We start from the raw sequence: 17997 nt of genomic DNA, 5'->3' as shown, positions 1-17997 counted from the left end.
AATATATATATATATATATATATATGTTCTCCAAAACGCCCTTGTGCTCAAGAAATGCACTTGACGATGCTCTGACCACTTGGACCATATTAGCCTCGATTCAGCACCCTTCCCCTCTGTCCAAAATTGCAAAACTGATACTCGACGCATTTCGAGGTAGACGCCTCTTAATCATGAGTTCACAGAGGCACAGAAAGCTCACCTCTTGATTTACTCTTAATTTATTGAAAGAGTCCGCCCATAGTGGGCGTGGCTTACAGTAAGCAATTTGGATGATGGTACTTGCAGTTTATAAAGGTATTTACAAGTATGAATCCTTAGTAGGCTCCATGCTTCTGTATGCAGAAAAACCTTTCGTGGCATTCTTTAGTAGGTAGGGACTTTGGGGCTGCGCGCTATTCTTTGGCGGCCAACCATGCTATAATGGTTGAGGTCACATGACTTCCACAACCAGGAAATCCAGTGCTGCCGACTGACCCGGTAAGACCACGATGCGCCCGGTCCTCGCTTCTGTGGCCCCGCTAACCCCACTGCCCAATTGTCTCACCGGGCTTTATCCCTTTCCTTCCCCGCAGGCCACCCCCTGGTTCCAGGACCCAAGCGCGACTCGGCGCAACCGGTAACACCCGGACCATAAGGTAAGCCTCAACTCGGCTCCGACACTTTATGCCAATGGTCATTTCCTTCTTTCCCCCTTTTGAAACATGTACCCATACCCTTATATATAGGTACAAGCGGAAACGAGGTATCTTATCTGCTCCGCCCCTGGACCCAAGAACTATTTTTCTGAACTTAACCGGTAAGCCGCCCTTCTTCACTCTCCCCTACCCGCCGGTACATAGCATTGGCTGTCTCCCTTTATATTCGCTGCTATAAACCTTACGTGAATGTATTCCCTCTCATTTTAGCTACTCCAAGCCCTACGGATATTCCATCTAAATTTTGGTCCTATTTAATTGTTCATCGTAAGCTCGCCTGTGAGCTTTTAAACCTTACACCCTTTTGGTGAGCTTGAAATTCTTTCTCCTTGCAATTGAATTGTATCACTGCGCCGTTTATCACTGAATCTTTTCTCCTTGCATCTGAACCGCACCACTGCGCCGTTTTTTGCCTGACCGTGTTCTCACCCCTTGGTTTTAATCTTGTGAACTACTCACCTACACCCCTCACATTTCGGGCATAATAGCTGTATGCCATTCACTAAGCCACCATCAGTATGTGTTTTATCACTCAGTCACATGCCTGCTGACACTATAATGTAAATACCTCTCGCTGTCTCCACCCTGGAAATAAGCGAATTAGTAGCATAACAACTACACAATGTCACCAGTCTTATGTGTTTGGTTAAACTTAATGTAATTTTTGTTCCCCCTTCTTTTCCTTAGGCTAAAGAGGCTTTTATTCTAAAGGCAACTATTGTTTTGTCCTGATGTTGGACCCCATCATTTAGTAAGGGGGTCCGAAACGTCGTCGACTCTCTGAGTACCATATACCTGTATAATGATTTACTATACAAAACTATGTAATGGTACCTACAAGAATTTCTCTGTTTAAATTGGAACCTTACAGAGATTGTTGATCTTGCCTTGCAAGCCCTTTCTGTATGTTGTCTGTGTCTATGTATTGTCGTGGTTGGGTACAGGCTTGTGCCCCACGCACGTGAACTGTTGAAGGTGTTATTTTGTCTTTCAAACTTTTATTTAAATATAAACCTTGAGGACCTCTGCCCGGCTGGGCATGTCTTCGGCAATATAGAACTGACTGAGTCTATATTTATTTTCGATCATCTCCTGTCTCCTTGCTTGGGACCATTGTTGTTTCTGTATGGTATCCTTTGCAAAGGAACATCGTGCCACAGAAAGGAATGTTACCTTCCCCATCCTTTCAGCCCAAAATGGTGCAACTCTTGTTACCACGGCTCGGGCAGCGGCGTTCCATTTATGTTCTCCTAAACGCCCTTGTGCTCAAGAAATGCACTCGACGATGCACTGACTACTAGGCCCATATTAGTCTCCATGCAGCACTCTTCCCCTCTGTCCAAAATTGCAAAACTGATTCTCGACGCGGGTTCATTGGTTATTTGTAAATTGCTCTAACACCTAATAATACAAAACAGTGCTATGTAAAACTGAAAATAGCTTAAATTAGTCATCCTTTCCCCAAGGGGTATCGGATTTTCATCCTGGGCTCTGCTGTGGCCCCACCAAGCATAATATGAGTTTCCTCACGGCTACACTTTTCATGGCGGTGCCAATGCAATGCAGTGACATGGAGACATGCTATGATTCCTCCCAGGTAGCAGGAATGCTTTGAGACTGAGGGTGGAGGATATGTTCATTGACTTTCTAGAATGTTGCTATTCTGAACCCCTGATAGAAGCCCTGTACATTTGGTAAACATACATACATCCATGCACAACAAAATCTCAAAGTACCAAAAGGACAAGGAAGTATTATGTTAAGCTGCATAAGATGATGATAATAGAAGAACTAATGAGCCTAACTGACATAGTCTCTATCTCATGCTTCTTGATTTTCAATGCATTGGTGTAATGCTATAGGCAGTCATAAATTGCGAGAATGTGTATTGACCCATGACTTCATGTTGCTTTAACTACATTTGTGAGCAAAATGTTATGTTCTGTCTGTCTGACCCTTCCTTTCAGTTGCGAAGGCAGGCAGGCTCAGGCTACTTGCTTGCACATAGATTGTTTATGTTTCTCACTTCATCGAGCGGGAGAGATAAGCTACTAGAACAGACAGTCAGGCAGTGTGGGCGGTCTACAGTGTCCAAGAATTAGAAAGTGAAGAATTCTGTCTCAGCTCTCATTGGAGCCTGGCGAACTCCATTGAGTTACCTCAATGCAGAGAGTGCAGCCAGCACCTACTGTGCAAATGAAAGAAGGGGGAATTTCTAGACCTCTTGGTGCTTTGACCGAAACTCTTCTTGGAGTGGATGCACTGCCTAGATACCTTTCTGGGTTGAGAGCTCCTGCTGAACCTGTCAATGGGTTCCCTAGTCATGCTGGCAGGGTGATGCCAGACAGACAGCAAGTGAAGTATTCCAAGTTCTAATTATCTGTTTTTGTGTACATGCAGTTATCTTTCTATGCATTTGTTCTTGTGTATATACATTCATTACATGAAATTATTTTACATGTGCATTATTGCCATTTAATATATAGGAACGTGCTGCAACAAATATTCTCCTTTACTTGGCAAATGAGTGTTGAGCTCTGTTCGCTTTGTATTTTGGTATTCTAAAGTGTGTAGAGTTCTATTTTGAAGAGTGTTCATGTTGTGTCCTGGTATTTTGAAGCCTTGCTCAGGTGCTCTGAAGAAAAAGCAAGACAATTGGCTTTTTCATCCAGAAATACTCCTTCTCATCTTTTGTCACTGACATTTTCTGATTGTCCTGCGGTCAAATTCTCTCTTTTAGGCTGTCACATCTCCTCAATTTGCATAGTCCTCTACTTCTGGACTTCTGTGATATTACCCTTGAAAAACACCTCACTATTTGCTTTCATAGATGTTTCATTGTGAACAGGGATCCCAGTTTTCAAGGACATCTACAGTCACACTACTGTCACTATTCTGATTTTAAGAGTCTGCTTTTAATTGATGGTTTTCTCAGACCCTATGTAGCCTAAAGAGGTATGAGGAAAATTGCTATATTTGTATAGCTCATAAAGATCAGGGAATGTCCAGTGCAGACAAAAAAGTCAAGAAAATTACCATTTTCACAAAGAAAATCAATGATAGTAGCTTCTGGTTAAATCTGGACTCGCTAAGGCAAATTGAAATCTGAAACAATTTTCCCCATTACAAAATGGATGCTAATTGTTTGCGCTAAAATGCTTAAGGTAGTGAAATGAGATTTGCTTCCACACTGACAATAGGATCACCTTAACCCTCACATTGTTTTTAACGTCTGCATACATTACATAGATTCCAGAATTCCCGTTCTCGGCACCATAAAATATGGCACAGAGTTAAGATTGGAACAAGGCTTGTTCAACACCACAGCAATCGAAATTAAAACCTAAATTTAACTTCTGCTCTTCCAAAATGTGCAATTCTTGTCTTGCCTAAATTTATGGTAAAACCTCTAGGCCTAATTTACAAGCTGCCACTTGTAGTACACAAAGAAGTACCACAATAGTAGTATTGGCTACAAAATGCATTTGACAAACATATTTTCACATTCATACCTCCAACCTTTTCTATTGGGACATATAAGTTTACTACTTGGGGCCCGATTACGATGATGTTTGGAAACTGTCCTTAAGGAATCATGTCAGGACTAGTTTCCACACGAATCGGGCCCGGCAAGTCCAGATGACCGATTACGATGCTTTCCAACATCGTTTGTTCGGACTCATATTGACTTCAATGGGAGCCAGTGTTCCGAACAAGAACACATGCTCCCATTGAAAAACAGGGTGCTATAAGAAAACCTTGGACTCTGTGACAGGCACCCCATGGTACCTGCCACATTGTACATGGTTGGGAAGAGGGGTCCCATGGGTGCCTCCACGACCTACATCTGTACGTCTCCGGATGAAGGGGGCACACAACAGGTCCCCAAAGACCGATTCCGGCAGCAGTTTCGTTTCAGGCATCTGAATTGGGCATCGTTAATCTCTCATCTGGAAACCGTGACCATAGAGCTGTACGATTTGGCTTCGGAATACTCGGCTGTCCAAGTGCCTTTCGGAACCGATTCAGACTGCTCGAACGTTTTCCGGAATTTGTAATCAGTCGTTGGGAAATCTGTACGATTCAGTTGGGAACAAGGGTTCTAAATTGCATTGTATAATACCGAATCCCATCTGGAGCCCTTCCTAACGACATCGTAATCGGGCCCTTAGCAGTCAATGTGTGATGAGGGGGAGAGGCTGGAAAAGGGTATATTCTTCCTACTGAATGGGAGGGGTCCAGAGAGGAGTAAGTAGTAACTTAGCAAGGGTTAGGGAGGGTTAAGGGAGTGACGTGCATCCACCCACACAAATGTGAACCAATTCCTATTCACAAACTGCACCTTTAAAGTTAATAAAGCCGAAAAGGACCCAAAACTGTTCTAAATGTACTCCAGCTCAGACTTGGAGTAAGTACAGCACCACCCATGGCCAACCAATGGTATTAAAACACCCTCCCATAGACAATAAAGGAGTAGGGACTTAAAATAAACCCCCATGGTAAATAATATTACATTAAATTACATTACTTAAAAATATAGATATATGTAATATAATGTTAAAAATAATCTAAATATAAAACATAAATATATTTTACATATTTTAAATGCCTTTTTAATTTAAAAATGTATGTAGCATTAATTTTAATAAAATATAATTCATTTTCTTTTTGCACTATGTCTGCACATCACTTGAAATGATTATTTTTACATAAAAAATACCATACTTGTAGATGTTTTTATAATTTAAATGTCAGAATAATAATTGTACTTTCATTCAATATATTCAAACTAATCGATTTTTAAATCTAAATTAAGTTAAGAGCACTGGAGAGGCTTTTTAAATTTTGCTCTGCAGTTAAAATAAATATAGAACATGGTTAATAAACTTTTTTTTAATTTTCCATACACATTACCAAATAGAGATCTGTGCCACCAGTAAAAATTAGGTAACATTTAAAAAGTTTGTTAATATTTTGAAAAACTAGTAACATTTTAATGTTGAATAAATATTACTACTTATTAGTTTAAATATAGAACAAAATAAAGAAATGTAACATCACTAATAACTTAATTTTGAATAAATGAACAATATTGTTTTAATTATTTATTAAATAACATCCCACCTAAAGTAAAATGTTTATATTTATGCACTGTAACATTTCAACACATTACATATAAAATTCCTTTAAATTATTCATTTATTTTTAAACATTTAAGTAATATTTATTTTTAAATAGACATTAAATAAAACAAAAAGGTTATTAAAATATGTTATTGCAAAATATGTATGTTTTAATTCTATTTAAATGTTTAAACGTAAAAAACAACATATATATAATATATTTCCTCGGGTTCTAGTTTAAGTCCCAGCTGTCTGCTTTCAAGATTTGTAATGGGAGGATATTGCAGGTTCAGTGGTTGACAATGTATGATTGTATGATGCTGGACTATTGCACCTTTTTGGCTGTTGTAACTTACAGGAATTATATTCAGAAAATGATGACATTTTTGGTAACAAAATGATGAGTATATTTTACGTCTAATTTAGTAAAAATGACAGTTTTTTTCTATCTTTCCAGATGTTGCTGTGGGAGACTCATTGGGGATCACCCAGAATTAGATAATGGCTGGCCAGTCTACACATGTACACAAGATAGAGAGGATGAAGAATGGTTTATAGAGAAGCACACTAAAACAAGTCCTACTGATGCTTTTGGTACCATCAACTTCCAAGATGGAGACCATACGTACCATGCAAAGGTATAATACATAATAACTGTTTATCAATATTTTAAGCAGGTTATGGAAATGTTTTTACATAAGGAGTAACCTGTGTTTGATTTACTAAATGCCCTGGGAAAAGTTGGAAAATGAATACTAATTTTAAAGAAACTTTGAAAATGTTTATTGTCTCAGAAACTATTACTCTAATTCTCCGGAAAATCCATGTTGGAGTCACGTTCCCAAGAGTACTGAGATGAGTAACCTCTTCTCAAAAAGGGAATATAACAGGTATACATTTTTGCAAGCATAGATGTAATTCAAAATTGAATTTGCACTGGTTAACTTTTTTGATTTCTCTGTGGGGAAAATATTTCTCATCCATGGAAGTCCCCTTCTCTACACCCCATCAATTTTCAGGAGGTTATCCCCCATAATATTTTGGAAAGAAATTTACTGCTGCTGTTGATCATGTCAGATATATAAGCTTTTTCATGTGGAAAAGTACCAAAAAATATTTGTCAAAGAAACACAAACATATGAGTTTGTGGATGTTCACCAGACTTTGATATTAATGTGACTCAGTTCATTTCAGGGGTACAAAAGGGGGTGGTGATGGACGGAGCATCTGAATCAATCAAACACTCACACCCAGTCAAAAGATCTGGGTATAATCCATCACCGTTCTTTAGCCCACTCTGCCACCCCAGTTCAGACATGGCTATATGCAAATCAGTCTGACCCTGTGCCTCATGGGAACAGTCCAGCCCGAACTGCCAAGCCATGTCTTTCCTGGACAGGAAACAAGCTTCCGAGGACAGGTTTGTGGCATTCCAGCCGTCTTCAGCCCGGCTTGCTTGATTCCATTGGCAAAGTGAGCAAGGGACTCACGTCTGAGCATACCCTGACACACTTATGGCGGCCAAAAGCGGTACAAAAGGGGGTGGTGATGGAAGGAGCATCTGAATCAATCAAACACTCACACCCAGTCAAAAGATCTGGGTTTAATCCATCACCGTTCTTTAGCCCACTCTGCCACCCCAGTTCAGACATGGCTATATGCAAATCAGTCTGACCCTGTGCCTCATGGGAACAGTCCAGCCCGAACTGCCAAGCCATGTCTTTCCTGGACCGGAAACAAGCTTCCGAGGACCGGTTTCTGGCATTCCAGCCGTCTTCAGCCCGTCTTGCTTGATTCCAGTGGCAAAGTGAGCAAGGGACTCACGTCTGAGCATACCCTGCCACACTTATGGCGGCCAAAGTTCATTTCAGCAAATAGAGTTGCCCCGTTACCCAATTGATGAGAGAAAGTAAATGAGATATATGTCTGTGACAAAGCCCTAGCAGTAGAGACTGGCATAGGTGGTACAGGGCGCAGGCCGGGAGAAGGGCATAACCCCATTGATTATCTATTACTAAAACATGGAATGTGTGTGGGTGAAGAGTAGATTAGGGAATCCTGGGTGGCTGCAATTCATATACTCTGCTGGCATAATTAGCTTTCAGGAAGCCTGGCTCAGGGAGGATTTCCACATCAAGGGCTATATCTTATTACTCACCCATGTTACTGCTTCGCGCTGTGGGTGAGCAAAATAAGGCCTGGTGATGCTTATTTCAATCTTAGCTTTCATAACCGTAAACAAATTGTTTAATAGCTTTCCTTACTATCAACTGGTACAACTGCTAATCGATCTAAAGTATGAAGTCATTTAGATACATTTCTATGACAATGTGTTTAATAGATTAACATTACATTGTTATCATGGAATTGAATAAGGAAATGAGGTAATATGCAAAGAAAACTGGTGTTGATTACATTTATATTTGGGAGGTGATTTTAATATGAGTAAATGAAATTGCTCTTCTAGTATAGTATGTGGCCACACAAACTATTATGGGGAAGAACACATGCACTTTCCAAGAGCTGTCTTTAAATGAACTTATGTCTAAATTAATTATGGAACTGATTGAGCAAGAAGTAGAACAAGCTGGAGATTTATGCCTACATTTCATGGAAACAACCATCGTTCTAGCATCGACCAAATTATGATCTCGGTAAATGAATTAACCTCTGCAATTGTCTTACGCTAGAACCCACTGTACTTAGCGATCATTTAGTATTTAAACTTGCACTTATTAGGACTTATAATAAAATAAAGGGTGTCGGGCTACAATTATCTATTGAAAATGTGGGCAGTAATGGCATTAGTTTAAAATGGAATGGCATAAACGAGGAACAGAAACACGAGTTGAAGAGAACTGGGAAACTTTCAATAACTCCACTCAATGGGTATCAACTGTGAATAACTGCTAGAGACTTTTCACAATATTGTATCAGCAATGCAGATTAATTGAAAATTCAGGTGAAGAATCCAGGGGAAAGTAGAAAGGCCAAGTGGTGGTTTGATAGCGCCTGCTCTAGAGCAAATCAGATCATTCGGAATACACTACAGGAAACCCCAAAAGATAGGGGGAAGTAAACGAGCCAAGAAGGAACTATAAGATAGTGCTATCCACAATGAAAAGGGAACTCCAGGATCAGGTCTGGGTACATTTATAACGTGCAGCGGACACTGGGGATAGTAACTTGTTCTGGAAAATCATCAATTCCCCCTTTTAAAGATAATGACATAACCTCCACTGTGGTCTCAGTCACTACAGAAGCTTAGAATCCAGAAAATATTGGTGTCCTTGCAATCAGAGATCCATCTGATGTATGGATGTTTGTACCTGTGAATCTAATTGATATTGAAGAAGTTACTGTAGCCCTATGTGAAAGTTCCATAGGAAAGATGCCATGCAGAGCCCCAGTTGATGCTTTCAAATCTAGTATATCGTTATGGGTGCCAATCTTAACCCAGGTCTGTAATGCTGCAGCAAACGGTTACTTTTCGGAGCCCTGGAGTGATAGTATCATTGTACCTATATTTAAGTGGGGGGGGGAGGACATAGGTGACGCTAGATACTACCGTCCAATCTCTTTACTAGATTCTTCTGTAAAAATAATAGGGAGGGTAATATTAGGCAGTTTGGAAACATGGACCCAGGAAAATCTTATTCTGACAGATTCCCAATATGGATTTAGAAAGGAAATTGGCACATTGGAACAGGGTATTAATCTGTATCTAATAGTAAGTAAATATACCTTGGCACACCAGGGGTGCATTCATCTCTGTTTCACAGATTTCAGTAGTGCATTTGAGTGAGTGAAACTGTAGCAAACCCTAGTAGATATGGGATCTCCAGCAGACATCATCTGCCACCTCTCACAATTTTTTGCATCTCTAACAGCCTGTGTACGTTTTTATGGAAAATGGGAATGCGTCCTCTCCTCGCCCCATTTTTATTTTTATTATAAATTAACTGGGTGGATAGTTTGTTACACGGGGTAAAAACAGATGCACTCAGGATTAGGCTCCCATGTCACCCCAAATAACTTTGTAACTTTTATGGAGTGCAGAGACCTAAAACTGAAATTAACAAAAGCATACACCATGGACTGTGGTAGGAGGGAAAACAGGGCAAAAGCTATTTTGCCACAGGACATAAACTAGAGCAAGTGAAGACCTTCAATTATTTGGGCAGTCTTTTTTCACAGGAAGACATGCTCAAACTGCAAATTTAAAATTCATTAGGATCTATTGAAGGGGTGTTTAGATTTGCCAACAAAATAAGCAGCAAACCCATTAGAGAGCTTGTGAAATTATATAAAACTAAATGCCTTCCAGATGCACTGTATGGAGCACAAGTATGGGGGCAAAACAACTTGTAACATGATTCAGATACAGGAAACTAATTTCCTAGCTAGGCCTTTGGCACTTCCTAAATCGACCGCATCCTACATTACTATTAAGGAACTCGCTCTAATATACATAGAAGATTCCATTCACCTTGACTGATTCCATTCGCCTTGACTAAGTGGCATAGTATTTGGAGTAAAAAAGGCACCAAGTTAACTAGAGACATCATAAGAGGTTGTATAGATCTTGATCATCACAAAATAATCCCATGGTTGTAGTTTGTGGATGGAATATTACAGGAATTGGGGGGTTACCTTAGTATCTTGGCCCCCACTGACATCCTGCAATTTAGTAAAAAAGAGCTTAAACAGTCTTTTTTAGGAAAAATGGATGCCCTTAGAGAGGATACAGGAAGAACCAATACTAGGTATTGCATGGGACCAATACATCAGGGGATTCAAGGCTACTTGATCAATGTTACTAACACACGAGATATATGCTATCTCAATTGATTACATTTGCAGTTTTTTTATTTTTTATTTTCTTTATTGATTTTTAAACAATAACAAATCCCCCCACCCAGCATAGTTACACTTGACCCCATTACATTGTATCATTGTACTCATTGTATGCGACACAAGAAAGCATGCTCAATCTATATAATATGGATTTTGCAACGTCATTGACCCATACTGACGACCAATGCTCCTGTCTCTTTATGATGTCTAAGCCAGGCTAGTGGTAGTACAGCCACGGCAGGTTGGCCTCAACAGGCCCTCCCAACTTCCATCTGGTGGGGTGTCTGTGTTCAGTGCATGCAACCTGCCCGTGTCGCCCTGCCTGAAGTAAGCCACAAAAGGTTACCAAATATCCTTAGGCTGTGCAGCTAGAAGCATCATGTCCCAGTATGTCATCAGCAACTCCGGGCAATAGGAAATGTCTGCCATCCAGGCCCGCATCGTCGGGACCTGTTGCCTCCCCCAGTGTATCGCCACCCTACGTTTTGCTAGTAGGAACAACTTATCCGTGAGTCGTCTACATCTCCCTAACAAAGCCCAGCAGACAAGTAATTACCTCCGACCTCCGGCAGTGCAAGTAGCGTGGGTGTGCAGTCGGTCCTGTTGTGTTTAGTTGTGTTGGTGTAAGCAATAAAAGTGTATCAGTCGTAGTCTGTAGTTGGAAGATAATTTCTCCATTTGGGCACAGCAACAGGATCACTGCGTCCCTGTTATCATAGAACCCAGATACCCTAATGCCAGGATACCCCATCTGCGACCAGAGGCTGACTTGGCGCTCCCTGTGGCCCTCTCCTCCGTCCTTCCTAAGGGTCTTCCCCAGGACCCACAGGACATACAGCCTTTGTCCACTACTTAGTGGGCCTGGGGCACAAAATTTGACGCCTCTTACTGCTCGAGAAGCTATACTCGCCTGCATTGCCGTTGCCCAATACCCACTGGCTCCCCATCACAGGTGATTCGGTGGTACGACGCACACTCTCCAAATACCAACTACACACTGTAGGTGACCTTTTCCCGGATGGACATGCCTTTTCTCTTACTGAAGATCCCTGCTTCACGGACAGGACCTTCATGGACTCATTCACACTGACTAGACTTCGTTCGATGCTTAGGGCCGAATTTCCCACATTCCCGCTTCCTCCTGATGACACCCCCGCGTTCACATTCATAATACAACACCAAACTGGGGCGCATGTAGTGTCTAAGCTATACAAGCTGTGTCTGGCCTCAATTCCCTCACTCGACTCTAAGGTGCGCGCTGACTGCGAGGGCGACCTGGGTATTCCAATCATGGACGACCAGTGGGCAGCGTGCTGTGCCACCACAAGAGATGTGTCCATTAATGCCAGACACAAACGTATACATTTCAAGTTCCTCAGGAGGGCATACTACACTACAGCACTCGCCCATAGAATTGATCCAAGCAGACCGCACACTTGCCCTAAATGCCACGGCCCACAGGCTGATTTTGCCCATCTTTCCTGGACTTGTCCGAAACTACACACCTACTGGCAGCAGGTGCATCGGGTTTTGAGGGAGATGCTTGAAATGGTTCTACAACCCACCCCTGAAATTGCGCTACTCGGCTATGTCGCCGAATTCCCGCGCCCGCTACGGAAGTTGGCATCCATTGGCTTCCTTTTAGCTAAGCGTGAAGTGGCGCTGCTCTGGTGTGCTAGGCGAGCTCCTACTGTTCGCACTCGGCTGCGTAGCATGGCATACTGCAATGTAAACAGCGTTGAATACTCTGAGACGGTTCCAACAGCCTCCAGGCTGCTAGATATCTGGGGGCCATATCGGAAATATATCGCGAAAATAGCCCAGGAGACGCAATCCCAATCAATTAATTCCTTTGTCCCTGCGAGGGTGGGATAAGCAGTATCACAACAGCACTTGATAACTACTTCTGGCACTATTTGGCGCTAGGGCATGCTTGACTGGCACTACTGGGCACGTGGTTGTCTGCACTGGTTATATTATGTGTGCTCTCTATGGCCGCATTGAGTGTTGCCTTTCTTACTAGGAGGTTCCGGCATCATCTATGTGACATTTGACAAATGATGGATCTGGGATTAACAGTCATGTTGCTCCATATGATATGTGTCATGCTATATACGAATCAAGATTTTGTGCTGACTAGTCTGCTCGATATTGCTCGCAGCTTTATTGTCTTTCAACATTCTGTGTACATGTGTGACCGCTTTTTCTTTATTTCTATTATGGTTTATCTTTTACTTTCTCGTTTTATAAAAAAGCAAAAATGTATTATCTTTATGAGCCAATCGGATAGTCTGCAATCCCACTGTACTGTACCACATTCTCGGCTTTACCCCTGAACATTTTTCATTTAGAAATAACTCATTGTATGTAATGATTGGATTGCTACTCTGTGTAATAAACAGATTTACAACAAAAAAAAAATCATAGAACCCAGATCTTTTTCCCTCACCTTCCGGACTGCTCAGCTCTCGGTCTGGGTGGCACAGCTTACCTTTTGTAGGCCACCCTCGATTGTTTACCCACCCAAGCAAGCGTTATCAAGTTGGATCGCAGCCTTTTGGGGAATTGAGCTGTGAGGGGGATTGGAATATTTACAAAAAGGTATGGAATCATTCGCAGTATGACCATTTTGGCAATGTCTATGCGGCCCGCCAGTGACAGAGGGAATTTAGTCCACAATTGGATTCAGGCCTCCAGCCAATCCATGGCACTGCTGTATTTTGCTCTCCATACCTCCTCTGGATCTCTGCTTAGATATGCCCAGATATTTAACTGGTTCCAATGCCCATTTTAGAGGGTATGTAGTTGCGTATGGTTTGGTGGTATCTGTCAATGGAAATAGGATTGACTTAGACCAGTTATTCTGGATGCCAGAGTGTCCATCATAGCATATCACCTTGCGTATAACCAGTTCCAGATTAGTTGTGAGATCGCGGACATTTAAAGCCACGTCATCAGTATACATGGACACTATGAGGCCTCAGGACTTGAAGCCAATGCCCGCTGTGTATGATGCTGCTGTAGCCTGGCTGTCAGCAGTTCCATGGCTATAGCGAACAAGAGCGGGGTCAGTGGGTATCCCTGTCTTGTGCCCCGGGTGATGTTGATTTGTTCTGAGACACCGCCGTTTCGTGAGTTAGTGGTCGACATTATTGTATTGAGTGACTCAGCCACCCGTGGACTTGTTCGTCGTGTCCAGCGCCCTCTGTAGTGCCACATTAAATTCTACCCCCCAGAGCACCATTCCCGGGCCATAATTTGCTGCATGTCTCCACACATTCAGGAAGAACTCTGGGTCGTCTTCATTTGGTCCATGCACAGCTATCAATGTCATGGCCTTTTTGTATAGCGTGCCTACTGCAATTATTTATCGGCCCTCTTGGTCAATGTGAAGTTGTTTAGTGTGCCACAGCACATCTTTTTTGATCAGCAGAGAGACTCCCCTACTGTAATTTGAGGATATCGAGGAGTGTGTCTCCCCAACCATTGGGCTCGCATTCTAGTGGTGGTGCCAGCAGTCATATGTGTCTCCTATAGGAGACATATATCAATGTTATGTCTTACCAGGTAGGCAGGCACAAGTCGGGATTTGCAATAGTCGTTCAGGCCTCTTATATTCCAAGTGAGACATCTGATGCTAACCATCTAGGTAAGATGTAGCTATGCTCGTTTCCATTTTAACTCTGACCCGGAAGTCCTGGCTGTCAGCGTTGTGATCAACTTTAGTGCTAATATGGCCTGAGCCTTCGGCATTGGGTTCAATCAGTCTATTATTATCTCGGATAGTCTGGCTTGTGTGACCGTCCCTCCTCCATTGTTCCCCCGCGAATATCCCACAAAATCAGAAACATTGCAGTGGTCAAACTCCCCCCTCCCACTCCAACCCCCCAATCAGGTTGAGACATTGTACCCTCCGGCCTCCCAATTCCCAGTTAACCCAACAACATAGTAAAGCGGGATTGTCCTATGGGGCCATGGAACACCTGGCTTATTAACCCCGCCACAAGGACTAGGGTGGCCAAGAGGTGAATTAAGGGAGTAAGGTTCATAATTTTTTAAACAATCTTTATATACTGATGTGCCTTGTCAGCCAGTAACACTCAGAAGGAGCCACCGCAGTTCAGTCTCTCTTCCGTATACTGGTGCAGTCTTTTAAAGTGTAGCTTCCGCCATTCTCAGTCGTTGTCACTAGTACGGCCTTCCTCCGACGAGCGGGGGGACTTGGATGAGGCACACCTACTCTTGCTTGGCTAGTTTCACAGTGGCCGTCGGATCTGTAAATGTTTGTGTTTTCCCTTCATGTGTGAGTCTCAGCTTGGCAGGATAGAGCAGGGCATACTTCACCCCAAGTTGTTGGAGTGCTCGTTTGGCGAGCAGAAATTCTCTTTTCGCCGTGTGCACTGCCAACATGAAGTCTGGTTAGAAAGAGAGGGTATTTCCCTGGTGGTGCACCTCTCCTCGTTTTCTTGCACGGCTAAGAATAATTTCTGTTTTGTTGATAGTTTCATTGGTATCTAGCACAGATTCCCCAAATTGAGAAGCTGGAACTGAGGTTTGATCAAATTAGATAGATTGTTGAAAACAATCCTGCTTCCATTCATTTTCATACTGATCTAAGAGGGTTACTCTCACTTTTGAACCAATGTAATTTGCTTTCTGTGTTGTCTTTAAAGTCTGAGTGGGTTCCGTGGAGGAATGTTACCTGCTTGTGGGCTGTATCTGATTGCATATCTCTCCTCCATATTCTGTCCTTTATTTCTGACCTTGATATCTTGATGGGGAATTTCAATAAGAATCTCAGATGGCTCAGTGAGGCCCTTTTACTTGCTTCCTCTAGCAACTTTCTCTAACATTGTCATGCTGTTTCCAATTTCTCATCAAAAGACCTTAGTCTGTCATTTAGTATGTCTAGTATCTCTTTTTACACTGATTTGTGTATACATTTTTGTTTGTAATCCCTCCTATCTGGTTTCATGAGGAATTTCCTGTGCATGCTTGAGCTTTCTTTATTTGATGTCCTTCAGTTCTTCTATACCAGGATTCTCCAGTGTCGGTCCTGGAGGGCTGTATCCATGCCGGATATTTAGCATATCCCCATTTAGATAAATGTAGTTATCTCAAAAATCTAGCATGGATCTGGCTCTCCAGGACTGACTTTGGAGAACCCTGTTCTATATCCACAGTGAGTACCCTCTGCAGTACATGAGGATGGAGTAGGTGCAGGTGGCTTTGGCCACGAACTTCCAGTTCTTTTTTGGCTCTGCGCCTTCTGTCCATTCTGTAGCTGTTCCAGCTACCTGGTCAAATGAGTGTTCTTTGCATTAGACTTGACCTGCTTTTCTGAGTCATCTTTCTCCTCCTTTTTGCATGTCACAGCACCAGGGGCATGGCACGCTGTTCTTAGATGTTGCTTCTGCCTTCATACTGTGGTTGTTAGTTAAGTCAAAGTTTATTGTTTCAGCAGACCGCCATACAATTATAAAAACGCTTTTAAAAACAAAATGAATACAATAGATTTTCTTAAGAACATGTTGAAATGCAATCTGCTTGAAAACATAGTCACAGTTAAGCACAGCATTGCATTGGAACATAGAAAACTTCAAATTCACGAAATGCATAAAAATACAAGTGCATGGAGTAAAACACTTAAATGAGATAAGCTATCCCACAACTAAGCACAGCATTGCTTCCCAGCCTACCAGTCACCAAATTCATGAAATATGAACGTGCAAGCACGAGGAATAGAACATTTAGGTGATATTTTCCATCCCATTATGAATAGTCAGCCTTCTCGTTCGATCCTCGTTCAATTTCTATAATGTAAACGGTAAGAACTAGGACCAATAGCACATTACCTGATGAGCAAAGTCTCTTAAGGTATCAGGCTGAATTGATCTCTAGCACAGTGGCTAGTTCTCTCAGGCAGGGCCATGCCACCCAAAGGGATGACACCACAAAATTATCCATGTACATTTCATCCCAACTAATGCATAGTGCCATTGTCGACTTAACCCATCTAGCTTCATAAGCTTTAAAGAGGGGAGAAGCTAACGACGCCGGGCGAAATCATATTTACTACAAAACAAGAGAAAATGAGTTGGGTTATCTATCCCACCAAACCTACAATCACAGCACTCAGATCCTGGGGCAAGCCTGAAAATTCAGGTTAGGTAATCCCTATTCGGCAGGATACTCAACTTGTGCTTTATGTACAGCGCTCTCTTTAATTCAGGATATAACATGTCCAAGTACTAAGTGCAGCCGGAGCAATGGATGCTACTAAAATAGCTATGGTCATTAAATACTGAACTCTTTTGGCTGGCGAGTGAATGCCCGTGCTATGGAGATTTTCCCCTTGTATTTGCGTCCTTAGTTGACTCCCTCCCTGTGCAAGGGTTTTTGTGCCAGTCATCCTGGTCGGAGTATTGAGGTACACATAGAACTGTGGAGTAGCAGCAGGAGATCTAGTATTGCTCTCTCCTCTTCCAGTGTTTCCTCTGTCTTTTCAAGTAAGAATCTCCATTGTTTTCCCATCTTGTTGAATTTGTCTGTACTCTGGTCTGTGTGACCATGGAAAGTTTAGCATGCTTCTATGCTCTGGTAGCTTTCTTGATGCTTTTAAAAGGCCATTCTCAAGGATAATCCCTGATGGCTTTTGCCTGTTGTTCTCATTCTTAGTCCTGTCTTGGTTTGTATGACCTAGTCAAAAGTAATCCCTAGAGGAAGTCGTATTTCCAAGACATTTCCAAGATTAATACCTGGGAAGAACACGGATGCTCATCAGCAATGAACAATGTTGGCATGTGACTGCAACCCCAACAGCCAGCACTGGTGATGAGGGCCTTGAGTAACATGAAATCAGCGCAGCAAGGGGCATTTCCATGCTATGCTTTCTGCATTATACTCCATCCTGAAAAACCAAGTGACAGATACCTTTGCACCTGTCACCTAAAATGACCCCGAACCTGCCATGGCCCCTACGAGAAAAAGCATTTGTATGAGGTTTGTATGGGTTCCAGGCTAGTGATTGTATAGGCTGTAACAGCTGTATGTTTTTTTAGCATGAGACTTTAATCAGTAAATGAAAGGCCAAGTAGTGCTGGCCCAGCAGTGGAAGCCAATGCATAGAGCAGGACAGAGACAGAATGTATAAAGGGGTGTAGGAAAAAAAGATACAAACAAAAGGAGTTAAGAATGAATGAGAAAATGCTAGAAGCATGATATCCGTAACAAATATAAGGCAACAGATAATCTGTTAGAGGGGAGATGGTGAGGGTGGTCGTGTGAATGACTGGACTGCACTTTTTTTCTGAATGCTC

General features: G+C 42.1%; 1 protein-coding gene across 1 annotated transcript in view; it reads left to right on the top strand.

The window, feature by feature from the left end:
- Positions 1-17997, top strand: part of TRPM6 (transient receptor potential cation channel subfamily M member 6) — a 720746-nt gene that overhangs the window by 166017 nt on the left and 536732 nt on the right. Inside the window, exon 4 of the mRNA XM_086961279.1 lies at positions 6279-6459. Coding sequence (XP_086817405.1) covers positions 6279-6459 — 181 coding nt within the window. The remainder of the gene's footprint in view (positions 1-6278; positions 6460-17997) is intronic.

This window comes from Lissotriton vulgaris, chromosome 3_1 (assembly GCF_964263255.1).
Source record: "Lissotriton vulgaris chromosome 3_1, aLisVul1.2, whole genome shotgun sequence".
In the NCBI taxonomy this organism is placed as follows: domain Eukaryota; kingdom Metazoa; phylum Chordata; class Amphibia; order Caudata; family Salamandridae; genus Lissotriton; species Lissotriton vulgaris.
This window is presented reverse-complemented; position numbering and strand designations above follow the sequence as displayed.